At 44.6% G+C, this 19943-nt stretch overlaps 1 protein-coding gene across 1 annotated transcript; it reads left to right on the forward strand.

Moving 5' to 3' along the window:
- Nucleotides 1–71: 71 nt before the first annotated feature.
- RCHY1 (ring finger and CHY zinc finger domain containing 1) lies at nucleotides 72–10617 on the forward strand. The gene is made up of 9 exons (XM_065404763.1): nucleotides 72–153; nucleotides 961–1080; nucleotides 2392–2507; nucleotides 4153–4231; nucleotides 4808–4852; nucleotides 5036–5094; nucleotides 6288–6314; nucleotides 6814–6934; nucleotides 8869–10617. The coding sequence occupies exons 1-9, from the start codon at nucleotides 91–93 to the stop codon at nucleotides 8995–8997; spliced, it is 759 nt and encodes a 252-aa protein (XP_065260835.1). The 5' UTR covers nucleotides 72–90; the 3' UTR covers nucleotides 8998–10617.
- The last annotated feature ends 9326 nt before the right edge of the window (nucleotides 10618–19943 follow it).

A 19943-nucleotide genomic window follows, 5' to 3' on the forward strand; every position in this document is an offset into this window, starting at 1 on the left:
CAGGGGCGGAAGTAGTTCGAGGCGGCGGCGGCGCTTCACCATAGAGAAGGGGGCGGGCGGACAGAGCGGTTCCGGTGGCTGTCCGCAGCGATGGCGGCGGCGGAGGCCGGCGGGGCGGGCTGTGAGCACTATCGCCGCAGCTGCCTGCTCCAGGTGGGGGCGGCGCAGGCCGGTTTCGCGGGCGGGCCCGGCCCATCCCGGGCGCGGGCAACTCGTGTGGCTCCTCCCCCGGGCTTCGAGCGGGGCCGAGCCCAGCGGTGGCTCCCCCCCAGCGGCTCGGGGAGCGGCTGTCCGGGCTCGGGTCTGGCGGGGCGGGGCGGGCTCTGTCCGTCCCCAGCTTCCCACGGGCGTGTCGCTAAATCACCCGCGGAGCGACCCGGGCCGGCCCCAGCGGCCGCCCGGGGAGTCCGCCTCCGCCCCAGGCGCCAGCCGCTTTGTAGGGTCATCGTCTCCCCGCCCGAGCGAGGCAGGGGGTCGGCACTGCCCCCTGCGCGCCTAGGACTAAACTAGGGGGAAATCCTAACTTCCGAGACCGCAAAGCAGAACCGGCCTCTTGTGTGTTGTGGGGCCAAGCGGCTGTCGAGGCACAGGGCAGTGACCCCCATCCTTCGTTTGCTGTGCTGGGGAGATGTACCCTTAGGGCTGGAAGCATTGGTTGGTGGGGAGTTAACCTGGCTTAAAGCGTGCTCCCATGTACGCTTCCATTTTCGGTCACCGTCCCTTTTCCTTCCTCTCTGTTCCCAATCCTATCCAGACACTGCTCTTGGGAGCCAAAATCAGGCCATTCCCTCCCTCTGATACCTTACAAAGAAGAGACCAAGCTTGTGCTGTCACTAGCTCCAAACTGACCTAGTCTAGGGCTTTGAAACACTAAAAGGGCAAATGAAATCTAGGCGCCCCCGGGAGCTGTAACTTACTTTTGGTTTCTTCATAGTTTGGCTCTTCTTTATTTTTTTCCAGGCTCCTTGCTGCGGTAAGTTTTATGTTTGCCGTCTGTGTCATGACAGCAAGGAAGATCATCAGATGGATCGTTTTAAAGTAAAACAAGTGCAGTGTGCAAAGTGCAGAAGGATCCAGCAGGTGAGGGTGTATACTTTAATCTTTTCAATATGCTGTGACTGTAATTGTTATCATTTGAATGGGATTATAAAACACAGATGCTTAATAGAGGGTCTTAATTTTACTCTGTGTGCGTGGGGGTAGATTTCGCCACTCCTTCAAATGGTAAGATAAGACTAAAGGGAATTTCTACATTTTAGGGGGAAGTTGCATTTATCCTCTTTCCATACTTAGCCAGTTAACATTAAAGGAGGAGAAAGGCATTTTCAGTTCCTAGCAAAACTAATATAAACACTCTAGTCTAGCTACAGAACATAAATAAATTAATGGAGATATCCCATCTCCTAGAACTGGAAGGGACCTTGAAAGGTCATCGAGTCCAGCCCCCTGCCTTCACTAGCAGGACCAAGTACTGAATTTGCCCCAGATCCCTAAATGGCCCCCTCAAGGATTGAATTCACAACCCTGAGGTTTAGCAGGCCAATGCTCAAACCACTGAGCTGTCCCTCCCCCCTTAACATGGTTAAGGTTATAGACTGAAACTCTTACAACCAGGTCCCTTGGCTTTGTTACATTTGTAGTGTGGACAGGACCTTAATGTGTCTCCTGTAGCGTCTGATCGTTCCTTGTGTTCCTGCAGGTAGCACTTCCACAGCAGCACTAGTAAGTGCGGAGATAGGTGCTATAGAAAATTCATCTAGATAATGAAACTTACAACCGTATCTGTTTCATTCTGCTGTTTTGCTATTTCTGGACCAATGCTGTGTACAGGATTTGTGTCTAGATTTGATCCCCTCCTTCCAATATACTGCCACAGTAATAAGAATGTAGGGGGGGAGAACATAGGACTCTATCTCGTGTCCACCCAAACTAAGTGGCTTGACCAAGTATGGCAAATCCTATAGTCCTATTTCTCGGGCTTATTCTGTGAGACAAAGTTTGAAATCTAATTCCTTAGACAGCGTGTAAAATGTCCCCAGTGAAGACTGTTTTTGATTAAAAGAATAAGGAAACTTTATAAAAATCCTGTCAGGATTGGCAAGTGTAAACATGGATTTACTGTGACACTAGAATTGCCATCCTAAAATGTCTTAACTCTAAACTTGCATATATGCATCTTTTTTGTGGGCAGGCGATGGAATGGGGCACAAAGCTATATAAAATCCTGAAAGTATAGGCTCTGTCATGTGGGACAACAGGCTGTGCTCGCTAAGTCTTAAGTTTAACCCTAGTGACAACGGCCCATTAAAGTGCTAGCTTAAAGAACTAAAAGAACCCCTCTCACCCAGCAAAATGTTGGTAGTTGCTTATGTAATGTGTATGTACTCGTAGGCTCAACAGAGTTGTGAGGATTGCAGCAGTATGTTTGGAGAATATTACTGCGGTATATGCCACCTGTTTGACAAAGACAAGAAGCAGTATCACTGTGAGAAGTGTGGCATTTGTAGGTACTGTATTTAAAATTATTAATATTTTTTCTTCAATGTTTATTATTCATGTTTCCAAGTTTATAAAGCAATTCTGCTTAGGTTGGCTTAAATATTGGTAACTTTAAGATATAGTATTTGAAATTGAAATTATGCATTGTGTTTAAGAATTCAGGATGCTAGAAGGCAGCTATGAGTTTAAAAATAGGTCTTGCTTAAAGAACACTTTAAAAAGTCATTCCATTATTTGCATATAGTTTTTTGCCTCTGTGTGTAATGTAGATATGGGAAAGTTTAGGGGGTGTCCTTTTATACTGAATTCTCATTAATAAAGGGACAGTTTTGTCAAGTAATGACTTGTTTAAAAGCTTTCTGTTGCTTTTAAACGCCTAATTAAAATGGATTTTCCTAAAACAATTCTGATTGTAGGTCTTAAACTTCATGATTCCCTTTTGTTCACTAAAATAAATCTTCTAGTGATGTTGCACAGGTTTAACGCAGTCAGGGAAGGGAAAAATTTCCCCCCGATCCTCTGTTGCATATTCTGCACTCATTTCATGTGTAGAATGCCAAAAACAGAATATGCAGTAGAGCGCTGTACTTTGGGTAAAAGATCTGTAATGTTTGTTGTAGGGGGGGAAAGACTTCTTAATTTCCCACTGCTGCAAAAAAATTGTCCTTTAAAAAGATCTACACAAACATCTTGAAATCTTGATGGCTGAATTAAGTTAATATTGTTCTGCGTTTAAACTATAGCAGCATTCTGCAGCAGACCTATGCTATGCATTTTCATCTAACTCCTCTGTACCACTGATTAATATTAAGGAAAGCAGTCTTAGAATTTTTGACTTCCACAGTTATAAACATGTTGGTGCTAATTTCTCCATTTTAGAGAGAACATTAACATGATAGTTCAGAGTCTTTGTTTCCAGAGATTGGGTTCCAGAGATTCCTAAATGCATGACTTTTGGAGAGATTTGAACTGTGTTTACGTAATAGAAAATGTATAAAACAAGTGTCTGTTTAACCTGTGCTAATTATAGTTACTTAGATCTATTGTTACTAGGAAATAACAGGGGTAGCATCTGCAAATCTGAGACTAAGAGTGGATTTTTTGAGACGCAGGGAAGCAGGCTGCATATTGGAGATAAGCTTTTCCTTCTGATGTAGCTCAAAAATAATGAAGGTTTGATCTTTAAAAATGTCACTGAATACATAATGGTGGGGAATTATTTTAGTACAGGTATCTGTTGAAGCAGTTTCCTTGCACTGCAGCTATTGTAAATGTCTGCCATTGTGAAAATTAATAAGTGCTAAAGAGGGGGAAAAGTTGGTGGCTACCATAAAACAAAGGCCATCATCTTGAAAATATACTTTATCTTAAAGTTGCCCTGGTTACTGTTAAAAGTGACACTTACAAATATTTAATTTAAAGGCTCGAAGGAAACAGTTAAAAATATTGTGCTTTTGACAGCTCTTTGTGTAATCAGTTTCACTTCTTAACTGCATAAAATGTCACAGTCCTTTTAAAATAAAACATTTTCTCGATCTGGGAGACAAATAATCTTTTGTAAGTGTGAAACTTTTCTTGCAGGTATTAAAATGTAAAATTAAAATTAAAACAGAAATTGGCAAACTATTCCTAACTGACTGCCTGTCTCTTTAGGATTGGTCCAAAAGAAGACTTTTTCCATTGTTCAAAATGTAACTTATGTCTAGCCTTGAGTCTTCAAGGAAAACATAAGGTATGAATGTAATACTCTATAGTTTCATTTAAAAAGAACACAGCTCCCCCCTAGCACTGTTTATGAAAATGAGAGCTGGTATGTCCTAGCTAGACCCATGTATAATACAGACCAGGGCTGTGCATACTTTCCTCCTTCCACCAACGTCTCACAGTCCTGAACAGCAACATTGATCAGCACTGGACTTCTGTATTGCTTCCCTTGCAATGTCAATCCCATGGAATATACTCTTTGAAATTTCATTGTTCATCTGGAGGTCACCGTATCTGTGATCAACTCTTCTAGAAATGTTTGAAGATTCTCTCAGTTTGATTTGCCACTTTCCTAGTGGCATCTAGTAGTTTCTTTTTTGGAAGTCCCATAACAATTAAAAAAAAAAATTAAAATTGGAAATTTTAGCCTTCACAGATTTTACTGGAATCCCCTTTGATGGAATTTGAACCCATGTTTGGGGTAGTAAAAGGTTTCATGAAACTTTTATATATTCTAAGGAAATGTAGATCCAAGTACTATTATGCAAGAATCTACATTTATTTTTCTTTCCTGTTAAGCTGTCTTTTTTCTTTCTTTACAAAGTGCATTGAAAATGTCTCCAGGCAGGACTGTCCAATATGTTTGGAGGTAAGGATTGTTTTTTTTAAATGTTTCCGCTATTAAAAGTTTACTTGAAAATAAATTCTATAGCTTAATTGTGTACCTACTGAAATATTCTTTTTTCCTTTTTCTCTTTTGGCTTTGACTTTAGCTTTCTGGGTGTGTTTGGTACTTGGGAAAATACATGCTAATTCTTATGTCTTGAAACAGGACATTCACACCTCACGTGTCGGAGCCCACGTTCTGCCATGTGGACACCTTCTTCATAGGTAAAGCCATTTCCATAGAATCCTCAATATTAGAGATGGAAATCTATTGTATCTTCCAGTCCATCTCCTCACTAATGCAAGCCTGATTGTTCTCTGCTGTCTTCAGTAGTGGTTCGAATGCCCCAAGCAATGGGGCTTCCGTCCTTTCCCTTGGAGACTGCTCCCCAACCCAGTAAAACTTCCTGACAGAGAGGCTTCCTTGATGTTCATCTTACATTTTCCCTTGCTTAATTTCTTCTTGTTACCACTTATACTACAGCATATCACCCTAAATAATGTCCTCCTTGGTGCAGTCTGTTGTGCCGTCCCCTCACTCTGGCCCTATAATGAGCAGGGTGTGTCTGGAGCCTCCTGAGGAGCCCAGTTGGCTCTATGAAGGCACCCCCTGTGGAGCTTGTTGGAGGGTCCAGGACTCAAGTTGTCTCTTAACCAGTCTATATATTTAACTCTTAATTTTCATCCTGCATCGTCCTGGTGTCCACTGAACATTTCTATTGCTCTAGGAAATCTTTCCAGTTTGTCATTAATTTTTATGCTGACATGGTGCTCAGAACTGAATACAGCACTGCCGGAGGGTGGTCACAACAGAGTCATGTATTTCCTTCATGTCCTGTGAATCGATGCAACTGTATATTCAACCCAAAATGTCCTTATCCCTTTTTTGTTTCTGTTCGCTATTATGTCTCATTGGACATACCTTTGAATTTCTTCTATTCCTAGGTCTCCTTCATTGCTGTTTGCCGGGCTCCCCCTCCTACTGACTGTACGTTGTAGATTAACATTCTCCAGATGGAGCAGCATGAATCTTCCCTAACTGAATCTCGCTTTGCTCTGTTCTGCCCATCTCCCTGACTCTCTCTGAAGTAGTTCTCCGTCCCTGTTGTTTGGAGTGATCTTGAATCATCTGCAAGTTTCATTCCCACGCTATTGACTCCTTCCTCCACTTCACTACTGAAGATGTCAGAATAGGACCTAACACGTTCTGGTCTCCTTCGGTCCCTCTAAACACTACGTGTTGGTGCTTGGTTGCCTCCCTCTTTCCACTGCCATACGAATTATTTTTTAACCATAGCTCTTTGGCTAGCTCGCTCTTCCTTCAGTTGAAGCCCCACTTTTCTGTCCAGAGGGTTTAAACCACAGTGACTTCACCTTCCTCGTGTAGCTACTAATGTGGCCTTGTGTTTTCTTTTTAGAACTTGTTATGAAGACATGTTAAAAGAGTGAGTATTCTGACCCCACTTCTTCCTAAGTACCATGGCAATGCAGACTCCTGAGCTGGAGAAGTAAAGATTGCTTTGACAATCCAGGGCTGAGTGATTTAAAGGCAACTGTTAACAAAGCAGTCTCTCCTCAGCTACTTCCAACAAATGCTGTGCAATGTGTTCATGTTGTACATCACCTTTCTCATTGACTACGCTGTCATGTAATCCCATTCATAAACTTATTGACTACATCTTCAAGCTAGTGGGGTTGTTTGCCCCACTGCTCGTGTGGGGAGCTGTGCCAGCCCCTCACTCCTCTGATGGACAGACGCCTTCTGCTCCTTTCCAGCCTAAATTTATTCATGGCCAGTCTATCCCCATTGGTCCTTGTGCCAACGTTGTTCTTTACATTCAAGAGCTCTTCTCCCTCCCTGGGGTTTTCCTCCCCGTCCTGATGTATTTAAACTGACTCTGTCACACCAGCATCTTCCTGACTTGTATTTTGTCTCCTTGCCAGAGGTTACCGATGCCCCCTGTGCATGCACTCAGCTTTAGATATGTCCAGGTACTGGCGACAATTGGATGATGAAGTGGCGCAAACCCCCATGCCCACGGAATATCAGAACATGATGGTGGAGGTAAATAGCGACACTTTTCTCACCGTGCCCCCTTCCAGTCTCCCTCCATTATTGGCCACTCTCTGCCCTCCTGTTAGCCGGAGTAGAGAGCAAGCGGAGCTCTCGCTGAAACAAAAGATAATGTTACCCTTTGGCATGATGCAGAACAATTGTTTCTCATGTTCAGGGGATCAGGTGACCAGCTAGGTGAAGAACTAGGTTGTTCCTTACCCACCTGCGCTCTGGTATAGCATTGCGCTAGGCGGGGGGTAAGGGAAGCCGGGGGAATTACTCTTCTGAAACATCAGACAACACCAGATCAGGGAGCCACTGTCCTCTGGAGGAGCAGGAATGTATGGTCTCGTCCCATTTCAGAGTCAACATACTGTTTGTGCAAAGCACTCAGACGTTTGCCAGTGGTAGAGTGGCAAATTGAGTGCCGCTATTCTAGCCAAGGGTAACTCAGCCTTTGACATCCACATTGGGCCTGGCTTCTGCTTGCTAGTGAGACTTAAATTAGGATCAGGACTATGTAACTTATTCCAGCCGCACCCACAAAGCCAGCCCAGATGCCCCACTTCCCTAGTGTTTCTTGGATTGAGGATGGTTCTGCTTTTTTTAGTTGATGTAGAAAAGAACGTATTTCCTAGAATGGGTTATCTGAAGTCTCCTAGAGCAGCGTCAGGGAGCCCCCACAGACGGAATTAGCATAACCAGCGCTTTGTGTCCTCTCCGGTCTTTGTCTGCTGGATTGTCTCGGAAGGCCAAATTTGTTATGCATCTAATATGCAAAAAATAAAAAGGTAATCAAAGTTGTTAAACAGCACACTTATCTAAACCATATTAGTAAAAAAAAATTCATAATATTAAAAAAGAAAATTTGCAGTTTGCAAGGCTTAGAAGGTCTTAAACCTAGGGCACCACATGAAACTAATAATTCAACTGCGCCAATTATAATTGCTGTTTAAAATGAACAGGAAATCATAAAAAATTAGTATATGTAACAATATAAGTACAATAGAAAATAAGATCTATAACCAGCATTATCCCAGTGTAAAAATGGCAACATAAGGGGAAAATAAAACAAAGACAGCCTGCTGTAAACAAATCAAGCACAGATGGTTCTGTAAGTGCTCAGCTGAAATAAACCGGACTACCAGTGCGGGAGTTTGGGCCCAACTAATCATTAAAGAGATTTGAAGGAGGTGGTACTGCTAGGGACACACTATGTGCTGTGAAATATCACAACTTCTCGGTGGAGACAACACCATGCCAGGGGAGCCTGAACCTCACCTCTCTGACTGAGATTGGGACCCATGGCCTTATGGCCATGTGTAAAAATAAAAATGTAACGGAAGTCGTGACAGACAGTGAGAATCACTGGTGGCCAATCTCGTTGCACCTGTACCTCCCTTGCCCATTCACACCGCTGACTTCATACAAAGGACAATAGAGCAATTGGTGCCCATTGTCCAACTAATAGCCAAGCAACAAACAATTGAAAACAATACTGTACCAAAGGAGGTGAGTTTGGGCCCCCTGGTTCATACTTTAAGCCTAATATTAATAGACATTCAAATAATTACCACCACTGTGGTCTTAAAAATGTGCTGCTAAATATTAAACTTAACCCCCTCCCCAAAAAAAAATACAGATACTACAAATAGTAATATAAAACAAAAAATATAGCTAAAACCTAACCCAACATAAATAAGCACACACAAACCCCTCATTTAAAAAAAAAAAATCAAATTAAAAACAAAATATATTAAATAAATCAACAAAACTCAAAAAATAAAATATCTAAACCAACTATCTATCTATCTATCTATCTATAAAAATAAAATAAGAATATAAAAATAAAATAAAAAGACATCTGGTAGTAAGCAAGTTTTGTTCTAGCCACGTTTTATGCAGCCTCCTGTTTGTCTTATGGCAGCTCTGTTTTATTACAGATCCTTTGCAATGACTGCAGCACCCGGTCCACGGTTCAGTTCCATATCTTAGGCATGAAGTGTACAAGCTGTGAATCCTACAACACTGCTCAAGACGGAGGATGCAGGATGGCTCTGGAGCAGCAGTGACTAACACACACATCACGTGTTACTGGAAAGAAAACCATCCTTGTTTGATATGGCTGCTAAGGCACACTGCAACGTCTCATAGTACAAATGGTTTCTCTGTTCACGTCCTATCACAAAATCCCAATTCCTGGTGCCGAATTCAGGCTCCTTAGGAGACTGTCACTCTCTGCTGTTAGCATAGCCTACGATTCTCCCACTGCAGTGGTTGTGAAGTGCAAATCCACGTCAGAGCGCCTGTGAGATCTCACCCCTCTGCTTTCTACGGTGATGCTCCGTGGAGAGTGTTCTTGTCTGGTGGAACTTCCCCTTCCGTGGTGCTGCGCATCTCACACACAGTGTTAGTCCTAGAGAACTGCAAGTTTTAGAGGAGAGCTCAGCTGTCGTTTCTACCACACTGTATAGATACATATTTCTAATAAGATGATTTATAAGCAATAGCTGTCATAACTGAACTGATTCTGTGGCATCTGAGGGCTCTGACCAGATTCTGTGGAGGCTGTTACTTCCAGGAAGAGAGGGCAGCAAGAATAGACAGATACCCATTCTGCATAGAAATCCGTGGGGAAGGTCAGTAGCTTGGAGTGCTATCTTAAGGAAAGCTTAAGTATTCAATCTTTTTGGTAAATAGATTTTGTTTGTAAGTTTATTTGTAGGTGGATGAAGTCTGGGAAATGGAGGTGACTATAGATGGAAGAGGTGTGGTGGTATAAATCATTGATCTTCATCTACATCTCCCATCTACAACCTGCACAAAGTAAAAACGGGCAGGTTTAAAGCAAGGCTACTGTGTGTCAAATCAGTGTGGGTATATAACACTTTAAAACCAGGGCTCAAAGCTGCTGCTTCTCTACTGATTTCTCGGGGGAACTAGTTTCTCCACATCCTAGTTCCTTTCACCTGCTGCAATTACACTAGCTATTGATTTCTCTCCACCCCGAAGGCCCTGATGCTGAAAAGTCTTACCAACATGCTGCTTTTAAATATGCCAGTGGTCTGTTCACTTCAGTGAGTCTGTTCAGGTGCATAAAGTTAGGCATGTGCATTCGTCTTTTCAGGATTGAGGCCAAAAATAGTTAATTCCATTGATTCTGCAATTTTGCAGAAATTCTCCAATTTAGGGACACTCTCAGGTGGCTTAGGCCCAGTCTTTGCTTTTGTGGTTATGTTTTCATGAAACTAGATCTTGCAAAACAGTTGTTAAAATATACTGAAAATAGTTCCCTCCAGAGCGTTGGCGGTCTGAATACTGCGGGATGGCCCTCCTTTGTGAGAGCCAGTGTGTGAAAGTAGCTCCAGGTATATATGAAAGACCTTTGTCTCTTTCATTGTCAATGCAGAAAATCACAAACCTAGCTTCTCACTATATAGCTTATTTTTTAAACTTGTTCTAATTATCTAAAGTGTCACTAAAATTTTATTTTTCATCTGACAGTGTCCCTTTATGCTCAAAAATACTTCAACGCTTAAGTGGTGTGTGGTAGTATTAGTGTATCCTGCTACTGAAATCTGAGTGCATATACATAGGTATCTTTTTCTAAAGCACTTTTCTCAATGCCATAAATTAATGTATTTTGATGTACAGTAATATCTTTAATAAAGCAGATTATAGTAAACTCTTCATTATCTTGGTGGTCGATGTTCCTGGGAAGTGTCAATGAGTTTGAACTAAAATAGGATGGTGTAAAAATACAGTTTGACAGTTAATTTCAATGGCAGTGATGGATTTTTCACTTCTCTAGATGCTGGACCCACTGGCGTGGGAGAATGCAACTCAGCTGGAATACTACTTGACTCAAAGTTTTTTATACTAGAATCTATGCTGTGCCTTTTGACCTGCACAGTTGTTTACGCTGGAAATAGTTTTCCAGCAGCTCATGTTGTTCCTCAATCTCTCCATAGCAGTCCCCACAGCTACACTGGACTCTGCATGCCTCCCTCACGAGGTAATTTGACGTTTTCTCTGCAGTTACCACAGCGTGCAATAAATGTGACTCTAATAGTGCTATGGAATGTTGCAACATCCATAGTTAGTAAGTTGCAAATTAAGCACAGACAGTTACCTTGACCTCTGGGGTATGTCTAGACTGCACACTCCTTTCAGCAGCATTAGAGTACATAAGCGATACACACCCCTAGCATGGATACAAATAGAAATGTAGACAGTGAGACACAAAGACAGACCTGAACGCTGTGGATACGTACCCTACTCGACTCTGCTTGCCCAGCCCCATCAACACTGCTGTTTTTAGCAGCATAGTGTCCCGCTGCCTCCTAGCTGCTGGAGTCTTTCCCCGTTGCAGGGAAAGGCTTTGGTAGCTGGAAAGACTGGCAGGGGGACGTAGCGGGGAAAGGCTCCATCAGCTCCCCACTGCCAAGTCTTTCCCTGCTTGCCCTACCCCCACCAGAGCCTTTCGCTGACGTGTGTAGTGGCACCCCACAGTGTGGACTCAGCCTGCTTTTCACTGTGGCGTATAGCTACAGGTAACCTGCGTGCTGCTACGAGAGGTGTGCAGTGCAGATGTAGCCCTTGTGACACCCCGTTCTAACTTGCTTAAATCCAACATTTGACCTGCAGCTCCCTGACCCCACTTGCTGCTGGATACTAAGTGTATTCATGTGCCGTCCTCTCGGGATCTCTAGAACAGTAGGCAGGACTAGACGTACTTTTTTGCAGCACAGGTGAAGAAGGTGGCTGCTGTGGGTGTGTGGTAGGCAGTGGTGAAGTGGACTGATGGCTCCATTCTTCCTAACTTTGGTAAACAAATCTCTTCCGAGACATTGAGTTCATGTGCACGGCAGTGGGGAGGTGTAATTCCTGAAGTGGGTAGACAGACATGCACTGAAAATAGCAGCGTGGCCATGAGTCTGTACCTAAGATCTCTGATGGAATTGTACTCGGGTGACTAGCCTGAGCTGCTGCCCATGCCGATCAGAGCTAGAGTGGGTACGTCTGCCCGAGCTGGAAATTACACCTCTCAGCTGCAGTGTAGACCTGCCCTATCAGTGACAATTGCCACCACTGTCGTTCGAAACCCAAAATGCAAATTAACAGCCTTTCCCGGTGGTACTGTGCTAAGTGTGTTGTGGTGGTTGGACAGCAACTGACAAAGCAAACACCACTGGACGCTTTGCCTTTTATTTGAATAGGATTTGGGGGGCTGTTCCCCCCAACAGAGGGGAGCCTACAAAAGCAACAGTGAAGAAAAATCCTTGGTTTTGTCAGTCAAATGAAATAATACAGTTCAATATTAAAACTTGTTGATTGAGTGACCTACCCTGCTGTGTCTAGCTTGGGAAACTGCGAATCAGTTTCTCTTTTCTGTGTATGTGTATTTATCAATCAGATTAAAGCTGCTTTTTTTCCCCTGTCCTTAAGGTCTGATCTTTAAATTGGTCGGGACAGATCCAAATAGTCATACACGTAATGTGCACAGCCTCTATGCCAGTGGTGTGAGCTGGGCACACGGGTAAACGGCCTTTTTTCCATAGGACACAGGGGCAACATCTGTTATGATTTGCTCCATGTTGCTTTGGAAACCTGCAAAATTAACATTCCAGCAGAGGCTAATCGATATATTTACTGGCAAGGAGAAACATTTTGTCTCCAGATCGTGCTCCTGCCAGATTCTTGCAGTGATGGAAGCACAGGTTTGGGACGTCACTGACTAGTCTAGCAGGAGAAGTAGATGTTTTATCTGACGTGACAGATATGTTGGTGGCCAACAGATGGGCTGGGGGTGTTGCCCTCCTAAATGCCAGTACTGTCGTCATTCAATGAGGGTAAGTTGCAGCTACTGACAGAAAGATAGTAATTGCACTGCTCAAGAGAGACTCAGCCAAGTTAAAATGCAACTGTTTGGGTCTGCCCAGCGACTGCCACCCTCATTTGGAACTGTCGGTGCTTGTGCTGAGTAGAGCAAGAATTAAAAATACTACTCCAGTCTCTAATAACATCCAGACTTAGCCATGAAATTAGATACAATTGTGTGGACATGCTCTGTATTGCATGAAATATCCCTGTTTACTAATGCAAGCCAACTCCTATTTTTAATAGGCAGAGGCTTTTTAGAGTTAAGAGCCATTAACCTGGGCCAAGATTTGAAAAAAGGGATACCTATAATTAAGCTCCTCAATAAATGTCTGGATTTTCAAAAGAGCTAAGCCCCCCCCCCCCCCCCCCAGCAGCTCCCACTGGCTTCTGGAAAGCTTGGCTGTGAGATTTTTATTAAGTATATCGGTGTGGAAAGCTTCTCAACAGCAACGTGAAGCGCAAGTTGCTGCTTGTTCATTAGTAGGATGTCTTAGCGTGTGCTGCCATTTATGCAGAGTCACTGAGTTAATGTTCTTAGCTGCTTTCGTGCAGGGCTTGCCTTGGTCCCATTTCTTTTCCATTCTAATGATCTATGTAGAATTGGATGCTGAGCTTTGATATTTTTGTCCCCCTAAAAGAAGCCCTTACGTACGTACCTTCCTGTTCTAGCAATGGCCACTATTGCTCATTGGAGCTTGGGGGTGTAATCATTGCATGAAGCAGGCTGAAAAGAATAGTAATGTGGGATTAAAAACTCTCACATTAGAGAGAATATTTTATGCTCTAGCTGTTTTAGAAGTAGAGGGATGTACCTTGCAAATAGAAAGAGGTATCTCCAGAAGACTCTCTTGAATCACAGTATCCATGAGCTGAATTAGGGGGAGGGATAGCTCAGTGGTTTGAGCTTTGGCCTGCTAAACCCAGGGTTGTGAGTTCAATCCTTGAGGGGGCCATTTAGGGATCAGGGGCAAAATTCTGTCTGGAGATTGGTCCTGCTTCAAGCAGGGGGTTGGACTAGATGACCTTCTAAGGACCCTTCCAATCCTGATATTCTATGAGTTAGGAATAGCTTACCTATTTATGCTTGATTCAAAAACAAAATGACAAGGGGTTAAATAATAGTATCCAGGGATCAGGAGGGGTTTTTTTTGTGCATGCAGGAAAGATACACGAATTATATTTTCCTTAGAAGAACACAAGTTGCATCTGAAGAAATACAGGTGATGGTGGGGGCTGCAGATCAGAGGAGGGACAGCAGAAATCACATTGCCAACTTGGAAAGCAAAGTTCTGGGGAAAGGAGCTTTGCCTTTGTGTCTATAAAGAGTGTACACGCCTGTATTTCTATAGAAATGGGGCATGGAATGGCAGTGGTGACATGGATAGGAGGTGAGTGGATGATTACATACAGAAGCTAAGGGCAGCATGGTCCTTGCATCCCTCTGTGCAAAGAGGTCAAACCTTCAGGAATCATGCGATGAAATAGTCCTTGGACTGACTCCTGCTGCTGCAGCAGTTAAAGAAGTGAATGGACATGGAGTGATACAGCTTGCTCCAGGAATAAGAAAACTACACAGAACACTTACACCTCTGCTAAGTGCTATGGAGTCACTACCTGTCCCTCACCTCAGCCTGCTCCCAGGGGACAGCTGGCTATTTTCTCACGTGCCGTTCTGTGTGAACTTTTACAAGCAAAGAAAACCAAGTTCCCACGGTTCAGGCCAGCAGGAGAATACTCTTACCAATGGGCATAACGACAGCCAGCTGGAAAGCAGGGATTTCAGTGATCTGATGTGGAGACTCCAGGTGTTTATCCTGAATCGGTCACTGTGCTGATTAATCTACCTTGCAGTAACTCATGTACACTAATCAATCCTGTGGTGGTGATGATGGATTAGCATTTTACAAAATAGGTCATCAGAAGCAACGCACAAATAAATTGCTGGATAACTACATAAAGCTATTTCCAATTGCTTTTCCGTACTCCGTTAGCGATATCCTAGATCACGGGTGTCAAATGTGCAGGCCGTGGGCTGGGTACGTGGCTTAATGTATCTGAGGCCCGCACAACCTATTTAGACTAGAGAATCTGAACTTTAAACCAAAGTCGGTTTCTGGCCCTCCTGGCTGCATAGATGTGGCCTCTGTTACCAGCTGGCAGGTTAAGCAATACCATGGTGTCTTCCTGAGTCTGCAGCAACAGCCAGCGTTATGGAGGCAAGTCTGCTCTCTGAGTGCACAATCAGACATTGACATATGCCCATGGCCAGCTAGGACTGATGCTGGGTTACTGTGCACCTCTGCCAGGGCGAACCTAATGCTGAACATGTGTCTTTGAAGTGAGGGAGGAGGAGGGAAAAAGCTGCCTTTGATTCAATACAGCACTTCCCTGTTTAGCACAGGCTGAGGTATGTGACTCTGACCTGTCAGGGCCAGGGTGGACATTTTGTTTCTGTGCTGTCCAGAATGAGAAGGAAATGCATCTGGGTCCCCTCTCCCCATTGCTTGGTTTCCTTAGAGAAATATCAGGCTTCTGCATCAACTGGCACCAGCTGCCTCTCCAAGTATCTCCAGAGTACTCCTGGCTGCAGGAGGGTCATGCATTTTTGTGGAAAAATTCAAAATTATTTTCATTTGGCAGGTTTAGAAGAGAAACAAGTTTTTGTTAACTTGACAACTTTTGTAGACATTTGTAGACGGAGTTTCTTCCTATTTCTACTTTCTCCTCCCCCACTTTTGTCGCAGAAAAAAAGGAGACGCAAGAAGGGAGAAAAGGAAAAAAATAGAAAATATTTATTTACAGATTTTAAGAAAGCAAAAAACCAAACAGAACAAACAAAATTCTGTCCAAAAACAAACTTAGAAAACCCCCCCCCTTTTTTTTTGATAAGTTTGTTTTTGATAAAGGCCATTTTTCAAGAACAACAAAAAAAAGTGATGTTTGACAGTTCTGGACCAACTCCATGCTTTTGAGAGTCAAGGTGCTCTCTGAGTGTTCCCTGGCTTTGAATTGCTCCAAGCAAATCTGTGAGGATCTGGACAGGTGTCCGCTTATGCCTTTCTGTATATTTCACCCAAGTGAAATAGCTAGACCTGAATCAAGGGCTAGGCATTCTGTACGCCTTCTTCCTTGGCCAAATTCTGCTGTGCTAAATAAATAAAAATTGTAAAAGGGGTCTTTTATTTCTTTAGATTCATATGTTGTTGTTTAGGATTTTGATGTTAAATAAAAATCTGAATCAAAAAACTATCCCTCCAACTAGATAAGTCACGCCTGGCAAGCTAATCCACCCTTCCCCTCCAGCTATTCAAGGTCTTCAAAGGTCTGGGGAGAAAGCCATGTGCCTTAAAGGTGTAGGTGAGTTCACACCAAGTTGGGAGGGAATTCCAATGCTCTGGTATTCTCAATTTATACCAGCAGGGCTTCAGCTCAGGTGTTTCTGCTGATCTTAGCTGTGGAAAAAGCAAAACTCCCACCTGCTCTATGCAACCCTAATGCTGGGGTTCCGGAGGCATGGCTCTGTCTGACCCATCTCGTTCATCTGCTCCGACAGCTTTGGTCAGTATAGGCAGCTGTCAATGTGCTTCAGTGGGGTTTGACACAGGCCCAGATTTTGCCTTGTCAGATTTACTGTGTTTATAAATCCACTAGCAACAATGCTCATCCTTTAGCATACACCCGTGTTGAGTGCAATCCAAGTGTTTAGAAGGGACCATTGTTATCACTGATTATCGGTCAGTGATTTCTGCATCAAGGCCAATCAGCGGGTGAGCTGTAGTGTAGAAGATAGATACTAGGTACAGTTGGAGGTAATGTGCCAGAATTATTGTTTATATAATTAAAAAGCGAGGGTGTCTCCTGTGGATTTCTTGGGTTCCACGTTCAGCTTGCTTGCTGCCTGCGGTGCGGGCCCGCTGGGCGGTGGGGAAGGTATTCCACTAGATCTGGTTGGCAATTTCCCAACAAAACAGGTTTGTCACGTCCCAAATTTCTCGTGAAAACAAGTCCGGTTCAATGAACTTTCAGGGAATCCCAGGCAGGGTTTCCACATAGAGTTGCTGTCTCCCCGGCTGCCAGCTCTCCTGGGGGCTGACGGGGAGAGCCCGGTCATGTGGGACACTCCCAGGTTTCCTGGCTCTATGACAGGCCTGCCTTGCAGACTGCCAGGGTCTGTGGCTCTGGAAGTCCTGGCTTAAGCTGAGGGTCCCAGCTCCATGGCAGGGAGCCCTGGAAGCCCCAACTTTGATGGGGGCTCAGCTTCTGTCTCTGTAGCAGGGAACCTGGAAGCCCTGAGATCCCTGCTGTAGCCAGGGCTCTGAGACAATACCCTCTCCATACCATACCTGGTAGCTGGCAATCCTGTGGGACACCAAGGATTAAACAGCTGGCTGGCTTTCTGAGTGGGCCTCAATCAGGGCAGGTGAGCCTCATCTCCTAATCAGAGTCATCCCAGCCCGGCAGCCACTTGCTCCCCTTTCCCTTGCAGGCAGTGCTGGGAGATCAGAGCAGGGGGGAAGCGGCTTGGAAAGGAGTTTGGTAAGTACTTGATTTTTTTTTTAAATAAGGGCCAATAACTGTATGTTCTTGTTCGTGTTCCCTGCTTGAGTCTGAGCAGTGCAATGCTCTGCTGCCTGACGAGCAACGAGTTTGTAACCTGTCTCTGATGGCCTCTGTCCCGGCTCTGAGTACATTCTCTCAGGCGAGAGGCCCTGGGCCTGTATTTCTCCTGGGGTGGAATACTGCAATTCTCCCTCCCTCAGACTGGGCCCTTGTGTATCCCCCCCGCCCCCCCATTTACCCAGCAGGTCCCACTGAGTCCAGACCACATGTGGATCTTCCCTGTGGGAGTCTGTGAGCAGGGGCGAGCGCAGCGACCAGGCAACCTTCTGAAACCAAAGGCTGCTTGTCCTCAACCCAGCGTAAGAGAAACAAAGGCTTTTAAACCAACAAAGAGTCTACCCAGCCCTCTGTCCCGCCCCCCCATTCTGTGATGGTGACCTAGGCAGGCCTAAATTCTTCTGCCAGCCCCCAGCCCTGGGTGTCCTGCTTTCTCCAGCAACCCCCTTGGCTCTGGAAAGAGGGACTCCCACTTCATCCAGCCGGAGTTTCTTTGCTCTTGGCAGTTTCCGGGCTTTTAGCCTTGCTTGTCAAACCAGGCTCCTCGGCGCCACTGGCTCTGCCATTGTCTTGTAACAGCCCTCAAGTGTTTGCTGAGGGGTGGCTTATCTTGAGCTAGTTTTTTGCCTTATATTGGTTTCATTTTATAGGGGAACTATATCAATACCACAAAATATCTTAATAACCAGGGCACAGTTTTCCTACCTCATTACAGGGCAGCTCTACTTCTGCCCCAATGCACATTGCAGCCTGGCGTGTGGTAAGAAGTCTTCCCATCAGCTAACTCAGGGTTAACCCTTTCATCATTCTTGTGCCCTGTAAGAAATCTCCTGTGGTTTGCAGGGAATTTTCACTCTCACTTTTTTTTCTTTAAGACTAGAAAGAAAAAAGAAAAGCGGGGGGGACGGGACCTCATTTTACAACTGACTCCCCCGAGCTCGGTGGTTTGTGACTCACCAAATCCCAGTCCAGCGTTGCCACCTGGGCTTGTGAGTTCCTTGCTCTGGCGATGTCCAGCCTGTTGAGCTTAGAAACTCTGTCCGCTTCAGAAGTGTTTGTAAATTCTTTAGGCCGTGGGGGGGGTATTTGTAAGTGCCCCTGTTGCACCTGATGGATTTGTCATGTTCAGAATAGGTATAATCCCCTAGAAAAATACTTCTGCCTGGGTATGGAGTTGTTGACTTTGACCTTAAAGACTGAACTCACTTTCTTCAAATGTGACCTGGTTTTTAAAGCTTCTCTGGGCTAGCTCCAGCCAGCTGAAGGCTGACTTCAGTACCATTACCCCTGGCTAAAGGCGGGGTAAGACCACTGCAGTCACTGGTGCTTTAATGTATTTACATAGGGGGAGCTGAGAGACCATTTGGTTGTGGGTCCAGAACTGGCTTCAGCCGCTTTGGATTGTGTGAGCCCAAACGTCTAGCCTGACCGTGCCAGAGGGAAGTGTGAGGGTTTGTCTGTGGACTCTGTCCAATAACCCTGATAGCAGAACTGGTCTAGTTCACGCTTTCCAAACCTTTCAATGTGATTCCAGGCCTTGAAAATTTCAGCGCCCCCCCCCCCCCCCATAATTTTTTTGGTTCCGATTAGCATGTGAATAGGGACAAATGGAAACCGCTTCTTGGCTTCTGTTGGGGGCGTGTTGCCTTGAGCCGTGAATTGCATATTAATCGGTTAGGGTCTGTCTACATTGCATTGTAAACCCAGGTCTGAGGGCCCCGGGCTTGTGGGCTTGGTGTTTCCAAGCCCGCGCTTGAGCATTCACACTGCACTGTAAACCTGGGCTTACAATGTCTTGGACCCGGGTCTCTGAGCCATGCTAACTGTGACGCTGCACTCCATATGATTTTATGAAAGTATGTTAATGAGTGTGAATATAATGTAACTGGAATATGCTTCATGCAAAAGGTCTCTTGTAAGGTATTGTTTCAAAGCTTATAATCTACTGAGTGTGATCATCATATTTGTATAAATGTATCACTCTTGTATCTGAAACTAGAAATATGAAATATAACTCTGAGGGCCTACTGTAATTATGCAAAGTGTGGGCCATTAATGGTGGTTTGGAATCTTGATGGCTCCCATCAACCAGGACAATTGACTGTGGATGGCTCTGTTTGCAGGCAGGCCTTCCTGTGAGTCAGGCTGGGAGGAGTGAAGGCTTGGGGGTCTCACAGGACATGTGACCATGTCACCTGGTACTAGAATCCATCTTAAACCTGGTGCTTTTCCATTGAGAAGGGGGGTGGGGACCCAGAGAGACAAAAGATTCCTGCCTTGTGCCAGAGCTATATAAGGGGGTGGAGCAGAACAAAGGAGGCTGCAGTCATGAGAAATGCCCTAGTTACCACCTTAGCTGGAACAAGGGCTGTACCAGGGGAAAGGATTGGGCCCAGACTAGGAAGGTGTCCAGTCTGTGATAGAAGCTTATTGAAACATCTGAGGGCGAGGTTTTATCTGTATTTAGTTTTCTTACTGTATTAGGCATAGACTTGCAAGTTTTATTTTATTTTGCTGG

Source organism: Emys orbicularis, chromosome 5 (assembly GCF_028017835.1).
Source record: "Emys orbicularis isolate rEmyOrb1 chromosome 5, rEmyOrb1.hap1, whole genome shotgun sequence".
Taxonomy (NCBI): domain Eukaryota; kingdom Metazoa; phylum Chordata; order Testudines; family Emydidae; genus Emys; species Emys orbicularis.

What these genes read in the sequence shown, in the direction of transcription:
- RCHY1 (XM_065404763.1), top strand. Translation starts at nt 91, where the DNA reads ATGGCGGCGGCGGAGGCCGGCGGGGCGGGCTGTGAGCACTATCGCCGC. An exon ending in ACTGTCCAATATGTTTGGAG is followed by an intron (nt 4,853 to 5,035) that starts GTAAGGATTGTT and finishes GTCTTGAAACAG; the next exon opens with GACATTCACACCTCACGTGT. An exon ending in TATGAAGACATGTTAAAAGA is followed by an intron (nt 6,315 to 6,813) that starts GTGAGTATTCTG and finishes TCTCCTTGCCAG; the next exon opens with AGGTTACCGATGCCCCCTGT.